Below are 24,270 nucleotides of genomic sequence, written 5' to 3' on the forward strand. Positions count from 1 at the left end.
AAAAAAAAACCTAAGCATAAAAAGGAAAAGTATAAATGTTATTAACACAGCAACAGCTAAGGAAGACTTTCTCCTTCACTCAAAAGGCTTGAAAGAATTAGAATAACCTTGCTACCACGTGATCAGTGTACCTTGGTTTGTGGCTCTTGTAAGGACCTTAAAGTATTGTCTGATATCACTGGTGGTGGGCTCCTCCTCCCCCATAGTTTGGGAAATAATGATTCGACACCACCTTTTTGTTGATGAATTATTCAGAAGAAATGTAGCTACCTTCTCGGCTTGAAAACCGGCTTGCATTGAAATACGTGGAATCCAGCAGTAGTCGGTTCAGTGGCTCTTTCCGATTTTCTGGGTCACAGCCCCCTTTGAAACCCCCATGAAAGCTATGCACTCTGTCCCCCGGGGAAAGCCAGTAAAGCTCACATGCGATTCCACTGGGTTTGATGATCCTTGATGGTTACTTGCATTTAGGACCCACTGTGATTCATAGCAGAATGGGGCGGGGGGCGGGGGTTGGCAGGATGATGGAAAGATTTCATCTTACCCAAGGCAGAATCTCCAGGGCACGTGAAGTCAACTCGCAGACCAGAGCGCCCCCTAGTGATCGGTGGGCAAAAAAAAAAGGAGGAGATCGCACAACTCCAGATGCTGGGAAAGGAGAGTGCCCGTGAGGCAGGGACACACAGAATGAACAGGAAATAACCTCTCCACCGACGATCTCTCCTCTTGCCCTGAAGAGCCATGAGCTTACCTTGGAGAAGCTCGGAGAAGTGGCCCCCATTTCCCAGGGGTTAGAATTGGGGTGTTGGGATGCATAAAAACTCAGAACTGGGTGCAGCCCCCACACTTACTTCCCAGAACTGCGTGGCCCTGGCCCGCGTCCTTCTCTGTGAATTGGGAATCATGTACTTTGATATTATGAGCTGCTGAAGGTGGAGGCTGGGCCAGCTCCCAGCCTCCTCACACCGACTCTCCCGCCCGACCCACCAGGCCGTGTTTGACTGCGTGGTGAACTCTCTCAAGAATGTCTTCAACATCCTCATCGTCTACATGCTCTTCATGTTCATCTTCGCTGTGGTGGCCGTTCAGCTCTTCAAGGGCAAGTTTTTCCACTGCACAGATGAGTCCAAGGAGTTTGAGAAAGATTGCCGGTGAGTCTTGCCTCTTGTAGGCGTCCCCATCGGGGCTGGTGGGTGGGAGGCGATCAGAGGCACCAGTCTCTTTGTAACCACAAGTGAGGATCTGGCTGCTCGCTGCACAAAAGCCAATAAAAAATGCAAAGTTGGTTTAGGAAAGCAACCGGGGGTGGGGGGGGGGGGACAGTAGTGAGTCCTGTCCACAGGCCAACTACTACTTCTCTGCTGACAATCAGTGGTTAAGAACTTTTGTAGATGGGAGAAGGGAGCAACATGTAGAAACAGCGCAGCCAGCTGTGACGGTCATCTTCAAATTGGTCACTTAATTGGTCAGCAGCATCATAATTGTTTTAAGTACAGTTAACCTTCAGTTCCAGGGTCGGTTTGTTTGCATTTCCTTGAGGCCCATTCTCAGAACCGCAGCAGCTTATGTCATGGCTAGTCTGGTCATCATGTAGCTAAACGTCTTCCACCTGGGGGGATGTCAGTATCTATAAGACAGCTCACAGGACAGGGCTCAGGATATTATCTATAGTCCCTGAGAAGGAGCTAAAGGCCCTTGACTCTGCTTAAGGACTAAACTATTATTATGTAGTCTTCTTTGACTGTTTTCCTTTGCTTCTGTATTTTCCCACTCCTCTGATTAAACTTATTCTTTGGCTAAAATTTTTCCACAGACAAAGGCAGGCTGAGGACATGGTAGGAAGGGGAGGACCATAGGGTCCTGTTCCATTTCATCTTGGACCTGGAAACTGAGGGGTTGGGTATTGAGGGCAGCCCCATTACAACCAGCCTGGATCTGCAAGTAGAAAATCAGTTGTAGAATATGAGTCCCTAAAAAAAATAAAAATAAATAAAAATTAAAAAAAATAAAAAGGAATATGAGTCCCTGCCCCATAGCTTCAGCGTGAGCCATAAGCTAGTTGCTCAACTTACGAGTCGCCACCTTTGTCAAGTTGGGGATAGCAATACGCATCTAATTCCTTGTAGGAAACGTTTACAAGCGGATGTGTTTCAAAATTCAGAATCTGTTGAGATTTGTAGAAAAATTGCGAGGCACATGTCCCACATAGCACCTGACACCTTCAGTTGATTAAAACAGCCTTGTGATCAAATGCAATACTTCTGCTGGGAAACATGCAACTATTTGCACCAAATGGGATAAGTAACAAATACAAAGCCTCATATCCAGTTGGGTCAAGTTTTGTTGCCAAACACATTAGATCAGAGATGGGCAGACTTTGTCAAGGACCAAATAGTAGCTATCTTTGACTTTGCATACCCTTTCCGTGATAACTAATAAAACTCAAAAGCAGCTGCAGACAATAAGTAAAGGAATCAGAATGGCTGTGTGCCAATCAAACTTTCCTTCTGGAAACTGAATTTATTTTCATTTTTATTTGTCATGAATAAATTCTTTTGATTTGGTCCCAACCATTCAGGGCTTCCCTGGTGGCTCAGAGATAAAGAATCCACCTGCAATTGAGGACATGCAGGTTCGATCCCTGAGTCAGGAAGATCCCCTGGAGAAGGGAATGACTACCCCACTCTAGTATTCTTGCCTGGAGAATCCCATGGATAGAGGAGTCTGGCGGGCTACAATCCATGGGGTCACAAAAGAATCAGCAACTAAAAACAACAACATTTTAGTGACTTAGAGACTAAAAAACATTTAAAAATGTAAACAACCACTGCTTAGCTTACAGGCCACCCAGAGACAAGTCTAGATTTGATCTGCAAGCTGGAATTTGCCAACTGCCATTAGGGAAAAAATGTTAGGTTTTCAGAGTTTTCTGGATTTTGGAATTGTAGCTCAGAAGTTGTGGACCTGCAATCCCCCCATCTTTGGGTCATCGTCCTGATGGGAAGTTCTAGACTCGGTCCAGGAAAGTGCTGAGCCTCTCACTAACCAAAGCCTCAGTCATTATTGCTTTTGTCACCAGTATAAAGGGGCATGCACGCATGCATGCTAAGTCATGTCCAACTCTTTGTGACGCTATGAACTGTAGCCCACGGGGCTCCTCTGTCTATGGGATTCTCCACGCAAAAATATAGGAGTGGGTTGCCATGCCCTCCTCCAAGGGATCTTCCCAACCCAGGGATCAAACCCACATGTCCCAGCTCCTGCTTTGCAGGCAGATTCTCTACCCCTGAGCCACCAGGGATGCCCATTTTACCATGTGGCAAAGGACTCCCGGCTGTTTTTTTGTTGGCTGAAATTGGAAAGATCCCAGGCGTTAGGCTAAGAGTCTGGGGCTAACCTTTGTATCCTACCCTGAGAAGGAGCAGCGGCTGCCTACCTTGGTCTGGTGAACCCCAAAATGTGCCTTTCTCCTTCCTTTCTCTTAACCACCCCGCGAGCCTGATGCTCCCACCGTTGGGAGTAGAAGTGTTCAAGTTAGAAAACGATGTGAGTATCTGAGTCCTCTCCCCCTGGACTCAGGCTGTGGCATCCATGGATCTGTCTCCCAGTGGATGCACACACACTCCAGGGAGAGACGGGGTGTTGCTGCTTTGCAGGCTGTGGGAGGCAGTGTGGGCTGGTGGTCCCCTCCTCCTCCTCCTCCTGCTCCTTCTCCTCCTTCTCCTCCTGCTCCTCCTCCTCGTCTGTCTCTCTGGAGCCAAAGACAGGTTTCCCTCTGTTTATTTGTTGCTGTTCAGTCACTAAGTCATCTCCGACTCTTTTGCAACCCCATGGACTGTAGCCCGCCAGGCTCCTCTGTCCATGGCATTTCCCAGGCAAGAATACTGGAGTGGGTTGCCTTGCCCTCCTCCAGGGGATCTTCCCAACCCAGGGAAGGAACGGAGGTCTCCTGCATTGGTAGGCAGATTCTTTCCCACTGAGCCACTGGAGAAACCCCTCCATTTACTAACGGTCCCCATTTTCCGTGGCAGCGGCAAGTACCTCCTCTATGAGAAGAATGAGGTGAAGGCAAGGGATCGAGAGTGGAAGAAGTATGAGTTCCATTATGACAACGTGCTGTGGGCGCTGCTGACCCTCTTCACCGTGTCCACGGGAGAAGGCTGGCCACAGTAAGTGGACCAGGCAGAGAGCCCCACAGGAGGAGCTCAGAGGGGCGGGGGGCCCAGGGTGCAGGAGAGAAAAGGCTCTGAGAGTCCAGTGCTGAGAAAGGTCTGGGGGAAGGGGAGGTTCACTCCTGGCTTCCGGAAGTGGGGACAATACAGGATGCAAGATGCACTAGAGCAGCCCCCACGTGTGGTTGGGCTTCGAAGGGTGGAAATCCAGCCATCTCTCAGCTCACCAAACCCTTGAGTGTATGGGCCTTCATGCTCCCAGAACAAGCACTGTTTCTAATTTGCAGAAAGGCTGCATGTAGGTACACAGGGGGTCACATCCCCTTAAACCTCCAAGACTGGGCTGTGGATGCGACATTCTCCAAGTCAGGACCAATCCTTCCCAGACAGGGTTAGGGCTGGGGTGATATAGATGAGACTAACTCATGCCAAAATTAAAATTGAAACCCAAAATTTAATTTTTTTTAGGTTTTTTTTTTTTTTTTTTTACCATGCTGCACACAGCATGTGGGATCTCAGTTCCCCAATCAGGGATCAAACCCACACCCCCTGAATTGGAAGTGTGGAATCTTAACCACTGGGACCACCAGGGAAGTCCCCAGAATTTAAATGCTTGGTATTTTGTTCATCATGGGCTTTTGGGCATTTCTTTTGACTTTCTAAAATATTGCAGGAATGGGACTTCCCTGGCAGTTCAGACTTCCCTGGTGGTCCAGTCGTTAAGATTTTGCCTTTCAATGCAAGGGATGCGGGTTTGATCCCTGCTTGGGGAGCTAAAATCTCACATGTCTCAAGGCCAAAAACTTAAAAAAACATAAAACAGAAGCAATATTGTAACAAATTGAATAAAGGCTTTTAAAAATGGTCCACATCAAACAAAAATAAAATCTTTTAAAAAAAACTGCAGAAAATACTAGACATTGGGGTAAAATGCTATTTATCTCGATTACTGAGGGGTCTGACACTCCCTGAATTTGTATCTCAGCAAGTGCTCGATCTCCTCACCCTAGTCCTGGTCCTCCTCCCAGAGGTCTCTGCTGAATGCAAGTTGAAGGTTTGGAAAGATTCCAGCTTGTGTCTTCAGCATCCTCACCTGCTTCCCTTGCTCACCAAACACCCTAACCAACACGTGCCTCTCTACTCACCCACACACAGTACCCACACACGTGGGACCAGTGCTTGCCCATTAGACACCTTTGAGCGAATTTTTAGATACCCCTTCCTCAACAGACTTCACTTCCATCTGTCAGAAAAGCATTGCAATAATATACTTAATGATCTCACTCAAAGAAAGCACTTATGGCTCCCTGACAAAAAATTGTCATCATTAACACACAAATCTGTCATGTCTACAATGTGAACGGTGCCACTTAGATGCAGAGCCCTTGAGCAGTGCATGACCTGTGCAACTGTACAGGGCAGCCATGTGTACACGCATTCCCATGTGCATTCTCACTGCACTTCCTCAGTTCCCACCACCACCTGTGCTTAAATACACACATACACCCACACACAGACACACACACACACACACACCTGCCTCCATGACCCCCTACCCATTCCCATACATGACTACAAACCCGTTTTCAAATCCCAACATGACCCCCTCTCAGTGGGTGATCTACAGCAAGTCCCTTTCAATTGCTGGACCTCAGTTTCCTTGTGTGCAAAATGGAGCCTGTAATAACCTCCCTGAGAGGGTTACTGGAAAAGTAAATAAAACATTGAATATCTTTTCTCGCACATAATAAGCTCTCAATACAGGGCAGTAGAGGTAACTGACATTGTTGTCAACACTCCCCAGAGACAAAAAGTGTTGGGAAGATTATGGCTTCATAAAAGTGACCACTGTGACCGCCGTCAGAAGCAGTGACTATTCTTCATTTCTTTTCTGTTTCCTCTTGATATTGTCCTCCGTTCCTGCTCCCCGTCTCACTCTGCCCCTCTCCCCACCCTGGTCCTCACAGGGTCCTCAAGCACTCCGTGGATGCCACCTTTGAGAACCAGGGCCCCAGCCCTGGGTACCGCATGGAGATGTCCATCTTCTATGTTGTCTACTTTGTGGTGTTCCCCTTCTTCTTTGTCAATATCTTTGTGGCCTTGATCATCATCACCTTCCAGGAGCAGGGGGACAAGATGATGGAGGAATACAGCCTGGAGAAAAATGAGGTACCACTTTCCAGTTGCATTAAAAACTGACATCCCACCACTCACACACACACAGACACACACACACACACACACAGGAACAAGCTTCTGGGGGCATCTGGGGAGGGTACAGCAGCATTCTCCAAGCAGAATCCACTCTGCATGAAGTGTAGCCCTTCATGGGGTTCCCAGAGGAAAGAGGAGTTGTGTATGTATCAGTCAGTTTGGACTAGGTTATGATGCAGTAACAAGCATCCCTAAAAACCTCAGTGCCAGATATTCACAAATGGGTTGGACTGCATATCCAGGCTCCCTGTCATCTTTGTTCTGGTTCCCCTCTGAGAAACTTCAGATTAAAAAAGAGAACAGCAAAACACACATGTCACATCTCACATTTCATTAGCCAGAGTTAGTCACATGTCCATATCTGATTTCAGTGGGGCAAAGAAGTGCAGCCTCTCCCAGAGAGGGTTGGAGAATATTAATGAATGAAAATCTAGTCCACCAGAGAGTATAAGCATGACTGTTTGCCCTTCTAGAATCATCCAAGCTAGGAAGAGGACCTAGAATGCATTCTTCCTCTGCTCCATTGACCCTTAAGACTAAATAATCATTATTCTTCCCTGTGTGCCTCCCTCAAAGAGAAAGAGAAGCTAAACATTTGATAAGAAGGAATGGTTAGGCTTCACAACATGGATGGACCTAGAGATTATCATACCAAGTGAAATCAGCCAGAAAGAGAAAGACAAATGCCATATGATATCACTTGTAAGTGAAATCTAAAATACAACACAAATGAACCTATCTACAAAACAGAAACAGATTCACAGACATAGAGAACAGACTTGTCATTGTGTGGGGGGTGGGGGAGTGGAGGGAAGGATTGAGAGTTTGGAATTAGCAGATGCAAACTATATAGAATGGATAAACAATGAAGTCCTATTGTATAGCACAGGATGTATATTCAACATCCTGTGATAAACCATAATGGAAAAGAATATGAAAAGAATGTTGATGGTGGTTTAATGGATAAATCGTGTCCAACTCTTGTGACCCCAGGGACTGTTGCCAGCCAGGCTTCTCTGTCCACAGGATTTCTCAGGCAAGGATGCTGAAGTGTGTTGCCATTTCCTTCTCCAGGGGATCTTCCTGGCCCAGGGATTGAACCAGGGCCTCCTGAATTGCAGGCAGATTCTTTTCTGACCAAGCCACCAGGGAAGCCATAAAAAGAATATATATATGTATAACTGAGTCACTTGGCTGTGCAACAGAAATTAATACAATGTTGTAAATCCATTATACTTCAATAACAATTTTTTAAGAAAAGAAAGAATGAAAGAAAGGCTTTTAACCATTCAGACCCTGGTTGAAATTTGAGATTCGCCCACTTGGTAGCTGTGCCACCTTAGGCAAGTGGCTTAACCTCTCTGAGCCTTTATTTTCCTCATCTGCAAAGTGGGGCTACTGATAGTACCCACTGATCATGTTTGCGGAGGGGATTTGATGAGATGGTGGGGGCAGTATCAGCATAAGTTTTGGCCGATGGTAACTTAAGGAGCCGTAGCTGTCAGGAGAAGAAAGCATTCATGATGAGTTTATGGGAAACGGGATAGGGTAAGAGAGGTGGACATCTCAGCAAGTGTGCCGGAGAGCTGTGTTGAGTGAGTTGAGGGGTGCTGGGTGTCCAGCCACCTCTCTCCTGCATCCAGCCCTCACACCACCGGGCTCTTTCCTACAGAGGGCCTGCATCGACTTCGCCATCAGCGCCAAACCCCTGACCCGGCACATGCCGCAGAACAAGCAGAGTTTCCAGTACCGCATGTGGCAGTTCGTGGTGTCCCCACCTTTCGAGTACACCATCATGGCCATGATCGCCCTCAACACCATCGTGCTCATGATGAAGGTGAGCCCTCCTCCCCGAGTGCGGCTTAACTACGCCCCCTGCTCCCCTGCCCCACACACCCATCCTCCCCTAGCAAGATGGAACCCACTAAAAGTTTCCCAGACAGACCGCACTCTGTTACCACCAAGCCCTTGTTCTTGCTGTTCCCACCACCTATCACACGATTCCCAGCACTCCATCTGGCCAGCCCCTTCCGGCTGCCCCTGCAGAGCCCTTCCTCTGGTAAGCCTTCCCTGGCCTCCCAGGACCATATGAAGTCTTAGCAAGCATCCTATTTGTTTTGTTTGTTTGTTTGGTTTGTTTGGCTGTGCCACATCTTAGTCGCAGCATATGGGATCTTTAGTTGCAGCACAGTAACTCTTAATTTTGCATGTGAGATCTAGTTCCCTGACCAGGGATGGAACCTGGCACCCACTACTCTGGGAGCTCGGAGTGTTAGCCTCTGGACTACCACGGAAGTCCCATCCTATCTGTTACTCACATGTCACAATGTCAGTATTGGGTTTTCCGACAATCTGCCACCCACCTGTGGGCTCCGAGGGGCTGAGACAAGTCCTGATCACCACTAAACTCCAGGGGTTCAGAGAAGCCCTGACTCTAAGGGAACAGAGCCCCTCGATAAATGTGTGATGAATGAAATGAGGAGGAAAGGGCAGGTAAGGACCTTGTACCCCGTAGAGTCAAGGAGCCTCTTCAGAGTGATAAATCAGAACCTTTGACCCTGTGCTTTGGAGACCAGAGGTCTGAATTTGAGCCCAGCTCTACCACTTAATTCACCACTGAATCTTGAGCTAGTGGCCAGTGGCATGAGATGCACTGGTCATCTCCAAAGCCCCTGGTTTCCCTGTCAATGAAATGAGAATTATTTAAAAAATAGCACCTTCCATACATCTGGTGGGGATTAGGGTTGAATGAGAAAATTCCTGTGAAGACATTAACACATTTCTAGATTCTTAAAAACACTCTATAAATTTAGCTGTTGATTTTTCTTAACTTGTGTTTTCTATTTCTGACTGCTGGGTCTTCATTGCTGCGCACAGGCTTTCTCTAGTGGCAGCAAGTGGGGGCTACTCTTCACTGCGGCACGCAGGCTTCCCATCGAGGTGGCTTCTCTTGTTGCGGAGCACAGGCTCTAGGTATATGGGCTTCAGTACTTGCGGTTTGCAGGCTCTAATGCGTGGGCTTAGTAGTCGTGGCAAATGGGCTTAGTGGCTTCTCAGCATGTGGAATCTTCCCAGACCAGGGATCGAACCCATGTCCCCTGCATTGGCAGGGGGACTCCCATCCACTGCACCACCAGGGTTGATTTTTTTTGAATAGGCAAAAAAGCAGTGCCTGTGTCCACCTGAAAACTCATCTCTACAAGCAAGTGCTTTTATCTTTCCATTGTTAAGATCATGAACAGTTGTAAACAAACAGAAGAGAGAAAGATAGAATAGCACAGCCCTTCTCAGCCTGCTTCCAGATCATCTGGGCATCTTGTTAAAATGCAGATTCTGTTTCATCTATTTTCTTAAGTATTTTAAATGATAGCACGCTATTTCACCCTTAAATTCTTCAGTATGCATTTCTAAAAAATCAGAACATTTTCCCACATGTTCTTATGCTTGACAAGATTAGTGTTAACACCAGAAGATCCATATTGAGTTGTCCCCAAAATGTCTTTTACAGTGAGTTCTTGAGCCAAGATCTAAGTGGCTACACATGGTCTCCAATTTTTTGTCTGTTAAATTTCTGTCTTCTGCCCCTCCCCCCCGACCATTCCATGCCCGCCCCCACTATTAAGTTTCTGAGGAAACCAGATGAATTAAATGAAAACTGTCTCACCTCTGGGTGCATTGGTTTCCTCCATCTGCCGCATTTCCTGTATCCTGGTGAAAGTGAAAAGAAAGTGAAAGTGTTAGTTGCTTGGTCATGTCTAAGTCTTTGTGACCCCATGGACTGTAGCCTGCCAGGCTCCTCAGTTCATGAAATTCTCCAGGCAAGAATACTGGAGCAGGTTACCAATTCCTACTCCAGGGGATCTTTCCAACACAGGGATCAAACCCGGGTCTCCCACATTACAGGCAGATTCTTCACCATCTGAGCCACCAGGGGTGCCTTTACATGCAACCTGGTAGTTAGATGTAAAGGTTATGGATTCTGCATGAAAGTGAAAGTCTCTCAGTCCTGTCTGACTCTTGTGACCCCATGGACTGTAGCCCTCCAGGCTCTTCTGTCCGTGGAATTCTCCAGGCAAGAATACTGGAGTGGGTTGCTATTCCCTTCTCCAGGGAATCTTCCCAACCCAGGGATCAAACCCCAGTTTCCAGCATCACAGGCGGATTCTTTACCGTCTGAGCCACCATAGATTCCATATGCCACGGGGCAGCTAAGCCCTCAAGCCACAACCACTGAGCCCACGTACCCTGGAGTCCATGTTTTGCAACGAGAGGCCACCACAATGAGACACCCACACGCCACAACTAGAGAAAGTCCAAGCAGCAACACAGACCCAGCGCAGCCATAAATGAATAAGTAAAAGTTTTGAAAATTACAAAGAGGATGCTGTAGACATCCTCCTGCATCACAAGGAGCCCCATCCGGCCAGGCTGTCCTGGGATCTTGGCTGTTACGACAGGGCTCAAGAAAGGAATTTTTGCTTTGATGTGAAAAGATGAGTCAAGCCAGTGAAGAGCTGGGCTGGAGCTCAGGCTGGCTCCACAGGACATCAAGAGGGAAGCCAAGTGTCCAAGCCCTGCCTGCCCCGAGGAAAAGATGGCCATGCAGCCACCCTGCATCCCTACATGTGCTCCCCAATACCAAGCCCACTGTCCCCAATACCACACCCACTGACCCTGCCTCTCTTCCTACTTTCTCATCTAGTTCTACGGGGCCTCTGTTGCTTATGAAAATGCCCTGAGAGTATTCAACATTGTCTTCACCTCCCTCTTCTCACTGGAATGTCTGCTTAAAGTCATGGCTTTTGGGATTCTGGTAAGTCCAGCCCTGGGGCTAGAGCTGTGGGTCAAGGGAAAGCCCGGAGGGGTACTGGGAGGTGGTGGTGGTCTCCCCACCTGGCCCCTCTGCCCCCAGCCCCAGCGGTGACTTGAGCATCCCTCCAATGCACACAGATCCTATACACTTAGGTGTTCTCATACTTACCAAGTAACACCAAACTCTGCATATTATTAAATGATGTGATGAGAGAGGGTAATTATTATTTTGGAGATAAGGAAACAGAGATCCAGACAAGCTAAGTCCATAGCATTCAAACTGTTCTAGCCACAATCTGCAGTAAGTAATACACTTTGCAATGGAGCCCAATACACAGAAGTACATGCATGCATGCATGCATCCTAAGTCGCTTCAGTCATGTCCAACTCTTTGCAACCCCTGGAAAGTAGCCTGCCAGGCTCTTCTGTCGGTGGGATTCTCCAGGCAAGATATTGGAGTGGGTTGTCATGCCCTCCTCCAGGGGATCTTCCCGACCCAGGGGTGGAACCCACATCTCTTGTGTCTCCTGCACTAGCAGGTGGGTTGTTTACCGCTGGCATCACCTGGGAAGCCCACACAGAAGTACAGACAACCGAAATGAAATTTTCTCAGAATCCATATCCCCCGTTAGAATATACCCTATACGCTGCGGTTGTCTATTTTCTTGATTCCATGTTCCCACCCCACCCCCTTTTTTTATTTGCCGGTCCCACAGCATATGGGATCTTAGTTCCCCGACCAGGAAAGCGCCCCCTGCAGTGGAAGCACAGAGTCTTAACCACTGTCCTGCCAGGAAAGTACTGCCCCCTCCGTTTTATAATGTAATTCATGACCCGCTAACAATGCAAGTGGCCTTAACCTGAAGTCTATTTACCCCCAAAGGGATCTGTGGATAGGGGTTGTGAGTAAGGGGACCCATGAAATGAGATGTGAAAAAATTACACCTGTATTTTTCACCAGCCACTAACTGGACTTTAGAGTTTCCTTCTGTCTTAAAAGTAGACAGCAGACCCCCCAGGGTTACCAATATGATCTGTGCCACTGATACAAATGAGGTGTTCTCATACTGCATCCAAGAGGTTGCAGGTAAGTCAGCCCTCCATATCTGTAGGTTCTGCATCCGAGGACTCAACCCATTTGATTGGCAGTTGGTTGAATCCACAGATGTGAGACCTGAGGATATGGAGGCCTGCCTGTCAAGCACTTGAGAATATGCCTAGCCCACCTCTCTAAGAAGAATGACCTGCGGCTCATGGTGTTAGCAGATGGAGGCTGGGTTCTCACCTCAGCTTCCTGAGGTGGTAAAAAGTGTCTGCTTTGGCACAAGACAGACCTCGAGTCTGATTGTATTCAGGCTGTGTCACCTCCCCTCTCTCTCCTCCATCACAAGAAAAGCCCATCCTCTGTGTCTCCCTCAGAAGAGCTCTTCAAACCCCAAGTGCAAATAATGTGAGTCTGGAGACTGAGGGGGAAGCCTGGCATGTTTTGAGTGCCAAGTTGCTTCAGTCATGTCCGACTCTTTATGCAGACCCTGTGGACTGTAGCCTACCAGGCTCCTCCATCCATGGGATTCTCCAGGCAAGAATACTGGAGTGGGTTGTCATTTCCTCCCCCAGGGGATCTTCCTGATCCAGGGATCAAACCCAAGTCTCCGAAGGCTCCTGCATTGCAGGCAGGTTCTTTACCGCTGAGCCACCAGGGAATTGAGCACTCAATAAATGCCAGGAAGGGTTACAGTAAACTCATCACTCCTTTCTCCTCCAAAGCAGTGATATCCAATCCTGCAACCCAACAGAAGCACTTAAAGTTGAATGATGCCCCAGACCCACCTTGAGTTGTCCTGATTCACCAAGTGGGCTGGGAGCTCCTGAATCTGTATTTTTCATGAGGACACTCGGAGGAACCCAGCGTACAGTCTGGACCGTTGACTGGGTCCTGCACTGCGGACCAGCCAGGCAGGGGGTAGGAACTCCACAGTCAGGGCAACTGCACCAACTCAAGAGTTCCAGTCTGCACCCTGTGGGCTGTGTGACGCAGAACAGGTCACATAACATGTACAGGGAAGAAGTCAGTCTCTGGAGCATCCACGTAGTTGTTTAGTCACTCAGTCATGTCTGACTCTTTTGTGACCCCATAGACTGCAGCCCTCCAGGCTCCTCTGTCCTTGGGATTCTCCAGGCGAAAATACTGGAGTGGGTTTCCATGCCCTCCTCCAGGGGATCTTCCTGACTCCGGGATTGAACCTGCATCTCCTGCATCAGCAGGTGGTTCTTTATCACTGAGCCCCCTGGGAAGTCCTGGAGTACCCATACTTGAGTATGAATGCTGCCTCGGCTCCTTTCTAGAAGTGTGACCAAAAGCAAAGCATTTGGCCTCTTTGCTCCTGTGTCTACATCTACAAGATGAGAGGACCACACACCCAGCCAGAGCTGAGGGGAGCATGAGCATGGACCCAGCTGCCCAATGCAGTTGTGTCTTGTGATTTTTTTTTTTTCCTTGTCAATGTTCTGGTGGCAAAGTGATGTAATTTGCTAGGGCCTGGAACCCCATCTCCTCCACCCCTGATAATCCTGCACAGTTCTGCACTGAGCCTCCCTCTTCAGTTTTAGGTGAAGCCCCAAGTTCCCCATGTGGAATTTAAATGATAGAAGGGAACCTTCTAGTCCAGGGCTTGAAGCATGTGGCCAGCCACCTAGAAAGTTGAATTTGTGGCCCCCCATAAGCAGAGCCTGAGACAAGAATTGAGTGCAAGGGATTTATCTGGAAGGTGACCCCAGGAAGCCTCATAGGGGAGAGAGGGAGTGAGACAGAGAAGGGAGGGCAGCCAGCGCAGGGTGTGTTGTTGAGCAGCTGAGCCAGTGCTGGCAAATGGAGTGCAGTTCCATAGAGGACCTCTGAGAGGCAGCAGAGATCACATACTCCGGTCATCTCACCCATGGTGAGGGAGCTGGCGTATTTATCCTCCAGGTCTCATAAGCCATAATGAAGAGCTGCTCCCAGAGAAGCTGTTAACTACCCCAACAAGTATGCTGCTACAGAACACCCCTGGGAAGAATGACAAGGTTTCACAGTCAAATATGAGGACATCTGGGTAGGACCCTAGCAGCAGCTATATAAATACCCAAAAGTGCCAGTGGAACCTGAATTCCTGTCAGTCCTAAAACAGCATCCATCTATTGAAAACATCCATGCATGTATGCATGCTCAGTCATGTCTGACTCTGCAACCCCATGGACTAGCCCACCAGGCTCCTCTGTCCATGGGATTTTCCAGGCAAGAATACTGGCGTGGGTTGCCATTTCCTCCTCCAGGAGACCTTCCCAACCCAGAGATCAAACCAGCATCTCCTGAGTCTCCTGCATTAGCAGGCAGATTTTTTACCACTGAACCACCTGGGAAGCCCTACTGTATACCAGACCCCACACTCAGTGACTCACATGCATTATCAGATTGTTGTCATACCCTTATGTTCCATAAGAGGACCTTGAGGCCAAAGCAGTCCAACTCCGAGGACATTAGATTCATATGTGCTAGAAGAATTTGATCCTGAGAAGCACGGCTCCAAAGCCCGGGTCCGTCTCTGTGAGGCAGAGGGGCTGCTGCCGTGTGAGATGCTTAGGGGAGAAGCTGACTGCTTAGGATGGGGTCCAAGCTCTGACTCCCCCCCCCTCTGCTTTTGTGAGAATGCTGGGAAAGCCTGTGTTTAGCGTGGGTCCCACTGAACCTTGAGAGAAGAGCTATTTGAGCCATACCCTTAGATCCAGGCAGAGGTGCTTACTCATTGTGAGCTCAAACTATGTGAAACATTTCAGTGTTTTAACAACAACATACTATACTGGTGTGTCCCAGTTGCACCAGAATCCAGCCCAGGGACATATCAGTCAGGAGAGATCAAATTAAGCTGCAGTAACAAACAACCCCCACATTTCAATTGCTCCAATCAACAAAGGGTTTGTTGACACCCAGCAGCAGTGGGGGCGTGGGGCTGTTTGCCTTTAGTTACTCAGAGATCCAGGCTCCCGGAGCAGCTGTCACCTGGAACATTACTGGTCCCCAGGACCAGGGTGAAGAGAGTTCTGGCGAGTACTGTGCTTGCCCAGAGGGGACTCATGTTGCCTCTTGTTCACAGCCCATTGGCTATAACTAGTTTCACAGGCTTGTGTGTAACTAGATCCACAAGGTGACCAGGAAGTGTAGCCTCATGTGTGTCCGGAAGGCTTCTGTACCCGCGTTACTGTTTTCCTTCTTCCGATTAAGAAATGGAGGCACAGAGAGGTTAAGTCATTGACCCACAGCCACACAGCTGGATGACAGTATAGCTGGGATGTGAACCCAGAGGCCATTGCCTTAGCCAGTTTGCTATAAGCACAGTCCTGATTCAGCGTGGTCCTGTCCACAGACCCTGGACTTGCCCAGATTTGGGTTCAAATCCTGTCTCTTCACCTCTGTGATGCCTGAGGTGAGCAACTTTGCTCTCTGAGCCTCAGTTGCCTTGTGTTAAATTGGTGATAATCTGATGGTCTTTGCAAAGATCCCAGTGACGTCAATAATGATGCCTCTGAGGTCTCAGGGGACCCTTGGAACTCTTGGAGAATCAAGGCACAGCCCAGAAGGGCAGCCCTGTTCCCTGCCCCCACCAGTGAGGCTGAAACAGCACCTGGAGGGGTCCCCTCTGGGATCAAGCAAGCCACAGGGAGGCAGAGGGGGTCTCAGGGAGGGAGGGGGCACTCAGAGCACATGATATCTGAGCAGCAAGATATATTTTGCTATTGGATTGACTGTAACTGTTCCGGGTACTCAGACTGGTCTGCAGCTGTGCCTCTAATGGGCCTCCTGGGCTGGACATAGGGGCCAGCCCTGGAGCCCTGCGTTGGCATCTCTATCTTGTGGGTCCCCATTCTAGAATTATTTTCGCGATGCCTGGAACATCTTCGACTTTGTGACTGTTCTGGGCAGCATCACCGACATCCTCGTGACCGAGTTTGGGGTAAGTTTCCTGCCGGCTTCTCTCCGGGCAGTTCTTGGCTGGGCTGGGCGAGGTGAGGAGGAAGAAGTCACAGAGAAGCAGAGGGTCCCGACAGCCACAGCTGGCTCAAGACAGTGCTTGACCTTGACCAAAGAGGGAGAAGCGGGGGGCCCCGGAATCAAGGCAGCCCCTCAGGAGGGCTATGTGGGGAGACGGGGGTGTCCAAAGCCCCCAGCTCTGCAGTGTGACTTCCTTGCATCTTGGCTGCTGATGTATGAATAGATACTGTGGATAAGCTCATTGAGAAAACAGAGACACTTAAAGGATCTCAAGGCTGAGCCCTGCCCTCCAAACAGCACACAGTGTTGGGGGCCCAAAGGGAACCAGCTTCAAGTCTGTCCTGCTTGAACTAACCATCTTCTGGCTCATGGGCAGGAGAGAGCCACGGCACTCAGGTTAATGGGGGGACACCTTTCCCAGGTCTTTAGGAGGGTCCCCAGGACATGTGTCTTCCTGTATCCCCAGGCCTGGCAGGTTCCCAATGTGGGGGTCTCTGGATGTCAGTGTGGTGGGCTGTGGGCCACATCGTCTTTCCCCCTTGTCTGGAAGATTCAGGGTCCCATATCTCCTGTCTCAGACCCCCTCCTTGGCTGTTTGCCAGTGAGCCCAGGCTTGAGGGCCCTTGGGAGGCTTGGGGGAGGGTAGGAGATCCTCACAGAGGAAGCAAAAGGGCAAAGAATGTCAGAGCCAAGGGCCAGGGGTGGTATCAACCTTGTCATAATGACAATAAAAATAAATAGTAGGTAACAAGAATCGCACTCACTGTGTGCCAGGCACTGTGCCAAGTGTTTTACATGGATTAACTCGTGGTTCAGGTTGGGGGGCTGAACATATAAAAGAATCACTTTAGTGAGTTCAACTGAAGGAATCTGAAAGCAGAGACCATTCACGGAGCAGAAGGGAGGGAGCCCAGTCACCGTGGGGAGCTGTTACCTGCCCAGGTGCTGAAGTCAGAGGGGCTACCTGGTGGAAACTGTGGACACAGAGGGACGAAGCACCTGCCAGAGACAGGGCCAAAGCAGGCATAGAGCATCAGGAGAGAAATACCCTTGCCTTTCTCTCCTCCCACCCCTGTCTCCTGCCAGCCACTTCCATTGGCCAAACCCAGCCAGAAAGGAGCGATGCTCAAAACAGGCAGAGAAGAACAAAGAGTAGACCTGGGTGGGGTGAGGCCCAAGGAAGAGGGTGTTGCCCCAGTTTCACAGATGAGGAAACAGATGCTCAATGCTCAGGAAAATGAGGGACACACCTAAGGGCATGCAGCCAAGCCTGGTGACTCCTGAGGGCACACTGGTGTTCCCTGGGGTGTCTCTAACTGAGCCCCTGGCAGAAAGGGATCATCTGGGCCCCTTTTCTATCCTGTGAGCCTTGTAGAACTGGGAAGCTCCACCAAAGAGGGAGCATTCTCTGACTCATCCCCTAACACCCCCACCCAAGTGGTATTCTGGCCACAATTCTTTGCCTTCAGCTCCAGTGAACCAGAAGTTCCCCCTTCCCTCGTCTCACCCCTGACACCTTCCTCTAGAGAGGTCATGCCCAGCTGGGGGCTATCCCCATTGGGGTACCTCCGTCTGGCCACTGTCCTCTCCCTGGCAGAAAGCCAGAGCTTAGACCTCATTGTCTGTCTTGGGTTTTTAAGAGGTCTGGGCTCCTCCTGACAATCAAAATTATCTTGCCACCCACCCAAAGACAAGACAGCCTTGAACCAAAATCTCTCTGGATCAAGAGCTTAGAAGAGGTGACCCACCACCCTAGTCGGGCAGGTAGAGGAAGTTGATTGAAGCTCTAGTTGCCAGTAAAAGATCTGTAGGATTGGACCCCAGTGGCTTGTTCTCCTGACTACAAGATGTGGGAAGGAAGGATGGGGCATGGTATCCAATTCAGGGATGTCAGGACTATTGTAGTCAAACAACCCTCCGTACAAGCTGTTTGACTTTGGGTAACTTGTATCACCTCTTCTCATCCTGAATTTGGGACTAACCTTCATGACCAACCTCACCAGACCCTTGCAAGCCTCGCATTCATCCATGCATTCATAGGAGTGCACATTAAGCGCCTGCTGTATGCCAGTCACTGGTAGAGGTGCTGAGGACAGAGCAAAACAGACAAGAATGCCTCCCCCCAGTGGGCTGACACTCTAGCAGAGGAGAGGGCAACTTTGAACAAATCAGAGTGCTTGACGTAAAATGCTTGGCACAGAACCAGCCAGGAATTAGTTCACGAATGGCAGTTATTATTATTGTTCTTGCTATTACTGGGAATGAACTTGGGACTGAGGTCTGTTAGGCAGCACCCCAGCCCTGAATTCTAATCACTTGGTGGGAAAGATAGAGGGTGGGCATTTGGACCCTTGACTTTTAGGAGGATAAACTCCCAACCTGGAGGCAGGGTGGGGATGGGGTGGGGGAGGGGGGTGGTCACCCTACTGAGCAAAGAGCCCTCAGCAGCCCCTTTCTGCCTCCCAGGTAAGCCCAGAGTTCAGCCAGGCTGAGGCAGGGGGAGCCAGACCTTTGGGAGGGCAAGTCCCCAGGGTTTCGGGGGAGGGGGAGAGGGTGTGAGGCCCACTGGGCCTCAGCTGCACCCCCAAGTGGCTGGGGTGACGTGGGTTTGCCCTGCGTGCGATGGATAATGACTGTGTTTCTTGTCTTGTCTCTTTTCATGCCTGCTCTTTAAACTGTATATTGGCACAACGCCGTCTGAAAAACTCATCCAATCAAAATGCACTATGAAATTCATTTGTTCATCCATGACGTGGTCTGTGTGTTCATACACCAATGACTATCTCCCAACCCACCACCACCACCCCCACTCCCCGCCCGGGAACCGAAACCCATTGGTTTTTTGGCACTGGTTACAAATCAACCTAAAAAACGCTGAACACGCCTCCCCAACTGCCCCCGCCCGCCCGCTCCCCCTCCATCTTCAACATCTGCATCTAGAATCCGGTTGGTCTTACTTCTTTCTGAAGTCTAAATGCCTTACATTAACTGTGAACGCATCTTCTCGCATCAGCATTGCACGTCACGCCCTGGGCTTTTGAATCTTGGATGGCCTGATGCACCCTCCTGTCCCCACTGGGTCTGTCTGTCGGTCTCTCCAAACCTTCCTGACTCCCTCATTCCTCCCTCCGCCCCTCATTCCCACAGTCTCTTTCTCTGGTTTTTATCGGGTTTCTGAGTTGGGGTTTTCTGTTGAGGTTGGTTTGTGTCTTCTGCAAAGAAAAGGATGGGTTTGCCCCCAGGCAGCCTGCCCCTAGGACAGGCTGGCTGGCTGGGTCTCCCACCCCATTCCTTATACACAGCCCTGTACTCAGAGCCCTTAGCCACTCTCACCACTCCTGTCCCAGTTCAGCTCCATGGAGCCCTGGGGCCCCAAGAAGTCTCCACCAGTCCCTCACCCCATTCCAGGCCCATGAGGCCTTCGGGCTTGAGGCCCGGTGATGTACATCTCCAAGTCTGATGGAGGAGGTCTGAGGGACCTGCACTGTGTGGGCAAAGAGACTCAGGTTAAGGGGACACGGAAAAGCCAGGACTCAGGTCTGGCTGCTTCCAGATGGACCAGCCAGCTGACGCCCTCTCCTGGAGCCCTGAGATGCAGGGGATCCTGTCCCCCTCCCCGACCCAGACACAGTCCCCGCACACATGTGCTCTCTGCTCTTGGCTGTGCAGCCTCTGACTCTCCTCCTCTCTTTCTCCCTGTAGCCCTTTGCCGCTGTCTCTGTCTCTCTCTCTCTTTCCCTTTCTCTCTTTTGCTCTTGCAGCCTTCCTGTCTTGATCCTCCCCCACCCAACACACCCACACCACACACGCACACACCCGCACCCCCACCCCAGATGCACCATCCCCATCTCTCCCTCACCTCACTTATTCTGCTTCCTACACGCCTGCACACTCCTCCCTCTGTTAAATCCCACCTGGGGACTTCCCTGGTAGTCCAGTGGCTAAGATTCCGTGCCCCCAGTGCAGGGGGCCTGGGTTTGATCCCTGGTCAGGGAACTAAGATCCCACATGCCACAACTGAAAGATCCCACAGGCTGCAACTAAGACCTGGTGCAGCCAAATAAATAAATGAAAATAAGTATTTTAAAAAGAGAGAGAGAGAGAAGAAATCCCACCTGCCTCTGCACCCCCCCCCCCACCCTCCCCTGAGCCCCTTTGAAGGATTCCCTTCAATGGCATCTTTGCACCAGGATCTCCTCTCCCCTGCTAGCTAGCCATACATAAGCACTCACCCACTAGACACTTAATGAGCCCCAATTCAGTGCCACAGATGGGGGGTTGGATAGAGGCAGACACCATCACTGCCTCCTCCCCTGCCACATCGCCTACAGTCGGGTGGTGGTGGGGGAGGAGGATAGCCTTTGGTCAAATAAGCCCTGAACACACTTGAAATTTAACTGTGTTGCACGCTGAAGTATAAGCAGTGTTAACAAGGTGGAGAGGGGGAGAAAAGGACATTGGAGGCCCAGAATAGCACATGCAAAGGTCCTGGGGCAGATCAGAGAATGCAGGGGACAGGTCTTCAAGTGAGAGGCTGTGGCTGGAGCAAAGGGTAGAAGAAGCCCGACCTAGAAAAACTGACGAGGTCAGAAGGGGACAGGACTGTGGGCCTAGTTGTGGGGGTCTGGGAGGATCTGGAGCAGAGGAGGTGTGATAGGAAGTGTGGTTACACCAGACGCTGCAGCTGCAGAACAGGAAGTAGGAAGTCAGGGGCTTGGGCTGGAAGTGAGCACCAGGAATCCCAGGGAGAGATGACATCGGAAGAGGGAGGGAACGATGGGAGGACTGGCCATCTGAGCAGGGGCCTCTCCAGGACCTGGAGATGGGTTGGGTCTGGGCTGGGGTTAGACAGAGACACCCGGAGGATTTGAGTCTGGCTTGAACCATGAGACGGAAGTTAGGGAATGCCGGGAGAGGGTCAGGTAATGGGAAGAGCACAAGTCGGGGCACATTAGGCTTGACGGGCACCCCAGAAGAAGTCAGGTAGGCAGGTGGTTATGGGATCTGGAGTCCAGAAGCAAGATCTGAGCTGGAGATGGGGTCTTCAAGTGGCAGGATTTCTCTGGAGCCCTGAGGTCAGTGGTTTCCACAACTTTCTAAGCACTCACATCCCCTGCCCACAGCAAACCTTCCAGGGCCCGCATCCCTCCCCTTCAGCCTAGAACCAGGAAGCACTAGGCAGGGTTGGAGGAGAGGACTGTTCCTTCGAGGCTGTGGACAGAAAGATGGAAACTAGGAAGAAGGAAGTCAGAAGTTGTGCAAGTACCTGAAGGACTCTATGCAGACCCAGGGAGAGATGGAAGGATGGATGAGGGCAGACTAGAAACTTCCCCCGCCCTGTCACCCAGACCTCTTTCACCTCTACCTCCTCCCTCCCCCGTGTGTCTCCTCTCTCCCTGGCTCAGAGAAGGGCAGCACGCTCTCTGCACGCGTCCCCCGTCAAAACGCCCTTGCTTCTCCTGCATGGTGGCAGCTCCCAGCCCCTGCTCTGCCCCCAGCCTCCAGAGGCTGTTTCCGGCCTGTCTGCCTTTGCATGAATCCACATGTTATGCCCCGCCCCATGAAGGGATGGCTCCTACTCTGGGGGGTGGGTGGGAGGGGACTGGGGACACCTGGGCCGTTGGCCCTGGTCCCAAATGGGTGGCTGAGCAGGGCTGGGAGTCAGGTTCACAGGGCGTGAAGGGTGACTCAGTCAAGCTGGGTTGGGGGGATTTATTTGAGGCACTCGAGACATTCTCATTGTGGTTGGGCCCAGTGTGGTCAGGGTAGGAGCCCCACACCCCTCCTCCATCCTAAATGTCTACCTAAGGGTCAACTGATATGTCTCAGAGAGCATCCCAGACTTTTCTGGCAAACCCAGAGGCCTCTTGCCATCTTCAGAAATTCCTTGAACCACCCCTCCCATTCCTGCCTCTCATCTCCCAGGCCAGAGTTAGCTAGATCCAGTGTCTGGGAAACCCCCAAGAAGCACTAGGTAGATCGCCCATATAATTCACTGTCCAAACTTCTGAGGCCAAAAAGGTCGCTGTGACTGGGGGGGCAACCTGAACCCCTGTGCCATTTGTGGGGTGAGGGCTAGGCCAGTTGTAACCCTGCTACATGGCCTTATCTAGAGCTTCTCCAAGTCCCCTGGTGGCCCCTCTGCTTCCAACCCACTGATCAGTGGTGGTTTCCGGGCCTGCCTGAAATGCCTCATACCACAAATGCCTCTGGTCCCCAAGCCAAAACCAGAAGCCAGGAAACCAGTTCCATTTCTAGGATGCAGGAACCCTGGCGAACTGGAGGACACGTGGCCTGCTTCAAGGCAGGCAGCCACATCTGAGCCTCAAGTAACTGCTACCAGCAGAGGCAGCCTCAGGGTGGCCCAAAAGGCAGATTTGAGGGCAAAAAAATCTGACTTAAATGGGCAATTATTTTTAATTTCTAAAAGAAAACTCCTTGGGCCCAACAAAATAGTTTCCTTGGCCAAATTTGGTCCATGCGTGACTTCCAGTCTCTGGTACCCCAACAGCGCCCCCTGAAGCCCCAGCAGGCAAGCCCCTGGATAGTCACGTGGGAACCACCTAGTCACCCAGACCCAGCAGCCCTGTCTCCCCACCCCCACCCCCACGCCACCTGGGGTTCTGGCTCGGGAGGGAGGAACTAGAGGCAGTGACTAGACCGGGGGCCTTTGAGCAGAGGCAGGGTCCACCCAGGGAGGTCCTGGGGGCAGGGACAGCCTCACCTCCCGGCCCCCAGCACCGGCCCCTCGGTGGACTTGGGCTGATGGCGAGCTCACCCACCCACGGGCGCTGCGTACTTCCTGCTTCCCGCAGGCCTGGTCCCGTGCTACTCCACCCAGTCCCAGAAGCTGAGAAGCCATCCCTGAGAGGGGGGAAAGGGCCCCAAATGCATCTTCTCCGACTCAGCGGGCAGCGAGGACTCGCCCTGCAGCCGAACAGCCCCAGCTCCCTCCCGTCCTCCCCATTCCCGCTCGCCAAGGGGGTAAGAAAAGATGCTCTTCCGCTTCTCCGATTGGCTCAAGCCGCTGCTCCTCTTGGCCGTGGGGTGAGGTCAGGGCGGGCAGGAGCGGGTGGGCAGCTCGGCAGGGCAGGGTGCCCGGTGAGTCCCACGACAGATGCATTTCTGGCCCGGAGCATAACATGCGCTCGGAACCCGCACACGTCCACCAGGCCTGAGCGTGCTGGCTGCCCCGCCCTGCCCTGGTGTTTGTGCATCGTACACGTGTGATGGATTCGGCAACTTGACCCGCTTGTGTCCTATCGTCTCAGTGCATTTGGTTGTTGGGAGAAACAAAAACCATCTCGATTTTTTTCCTGATTGGATGATTCGGATATATTTTCTTTCCTTGTTCTTTTGTTATTTCTTCCCCCACCCCACCCACCCCCATTCCTTTCTCTTCCTTCCTTTTTCTTTCCTTTCCCCTTTGCGGGTGGGGCTGGCTGGGAGGGTTTATGCTTTTGAGTTGATGCCTTTTCGTCCCTCTCACCCTTTGTCCTCCCCATCCCCTACTTCATTTTTTCGAGTTTTTTTCCTCTGCACCATTGCATTAGTAGTGCTTTCTCTCCTCTCCCTCCTTATTTGGGGTCTGGCTTGCTTTTTCCTGTTGGTTGGCTTCATGTAGGGGCCTCTGTGAGTGGTGACAGCTCTGAGCCCCTGGGGGGGTGTGAATGGTCACCCCTCTTTCTCCATCTCCCCAGAATAACTTCATCAACTTGAGCTTCCTCCGCCTCTTCCGAGCCGCCCGGCTCATCAAACTCCTCCGTCAGGGTTACACCATCCGAATTCTTCTCTGGACCTTTGTGCAGTCCTTCAAGGTGAGCCCCAGCCCCTGCCCCTGCCAGGGCTAAGAAGAAAAATCAGGATCTCTCCCCCACCCCCACCCCACTGCCTGCTCTGGTTGAATCTAGAAATCATGTGGAAATGTCTTTATTAATATCATATACCTTACTGGGAATGTGTTACATGCAGGACTCTTTTCTAACTTCCTGCCCCCGGTATGTCTTGAGGGCTCCAAAGGGAATCTCCCAGAGCCACCAAAGATGC

General features: G+C 50.8%; 1 protein-coding gene across 7 annotated transcripts in view; it reads left to right on the top strand.

Moving 5' to 3' along the window:
* The window catches only part of CACNA1A (calcium voltage-gated channel subunit alpha1 A), a 370,739-nt gene that overhangs the window by 317,387 nt on the left and 29,082 nt on the right, over positions 1-24,270 (top strand). For all 7 annotated transcript variants that reach the window (XM_070463180.1, XM_070463188.1, XM_070463192.1 and 4 more), the window contains 7 exons: positions 991-1,151; positions 4,032-4,169; positions 6,140-6,341; positions 8,059-8,223; positions 11,089-11,199; positions 16,103-16,186; positions 23,925-24,041. In XM_070463180.1, coding sequence (XP_070319281.1) covers positions 991-1,151; positions 4,032-4,169; positions 6,140-6,341; positions 8,059-8,223; positions 11,089-11,199; positions 16,103-16,186; positions 23,925-24,041 — 978 coding nt within the window. The remainder of the gene's footprint in view (positions 1-990; positions 1,152-4,031; positions 4,170-6,139; positions 6,342-8,058; positions 8,224-11,088; positions 11,200-16,102; positions 16,187-23,924; positions 24,042-24,270) is intronic.

This window comes from Odocoileus virginianus, chromosome 3, assembly GCF_023699985.2.
Source record: "Odocoileus virginianus isolate 20LAN1187 ecotype Illinois chromosome 3, Ovbor_1.2, whole genome shotgun sequence".
NCBI classification, from domain to species: Eukaryota; Metazoa; Chordata; class Mammalia; order Artiodactyla; family Cervidae; genus Odocoileus; species Odocoileus virginianus.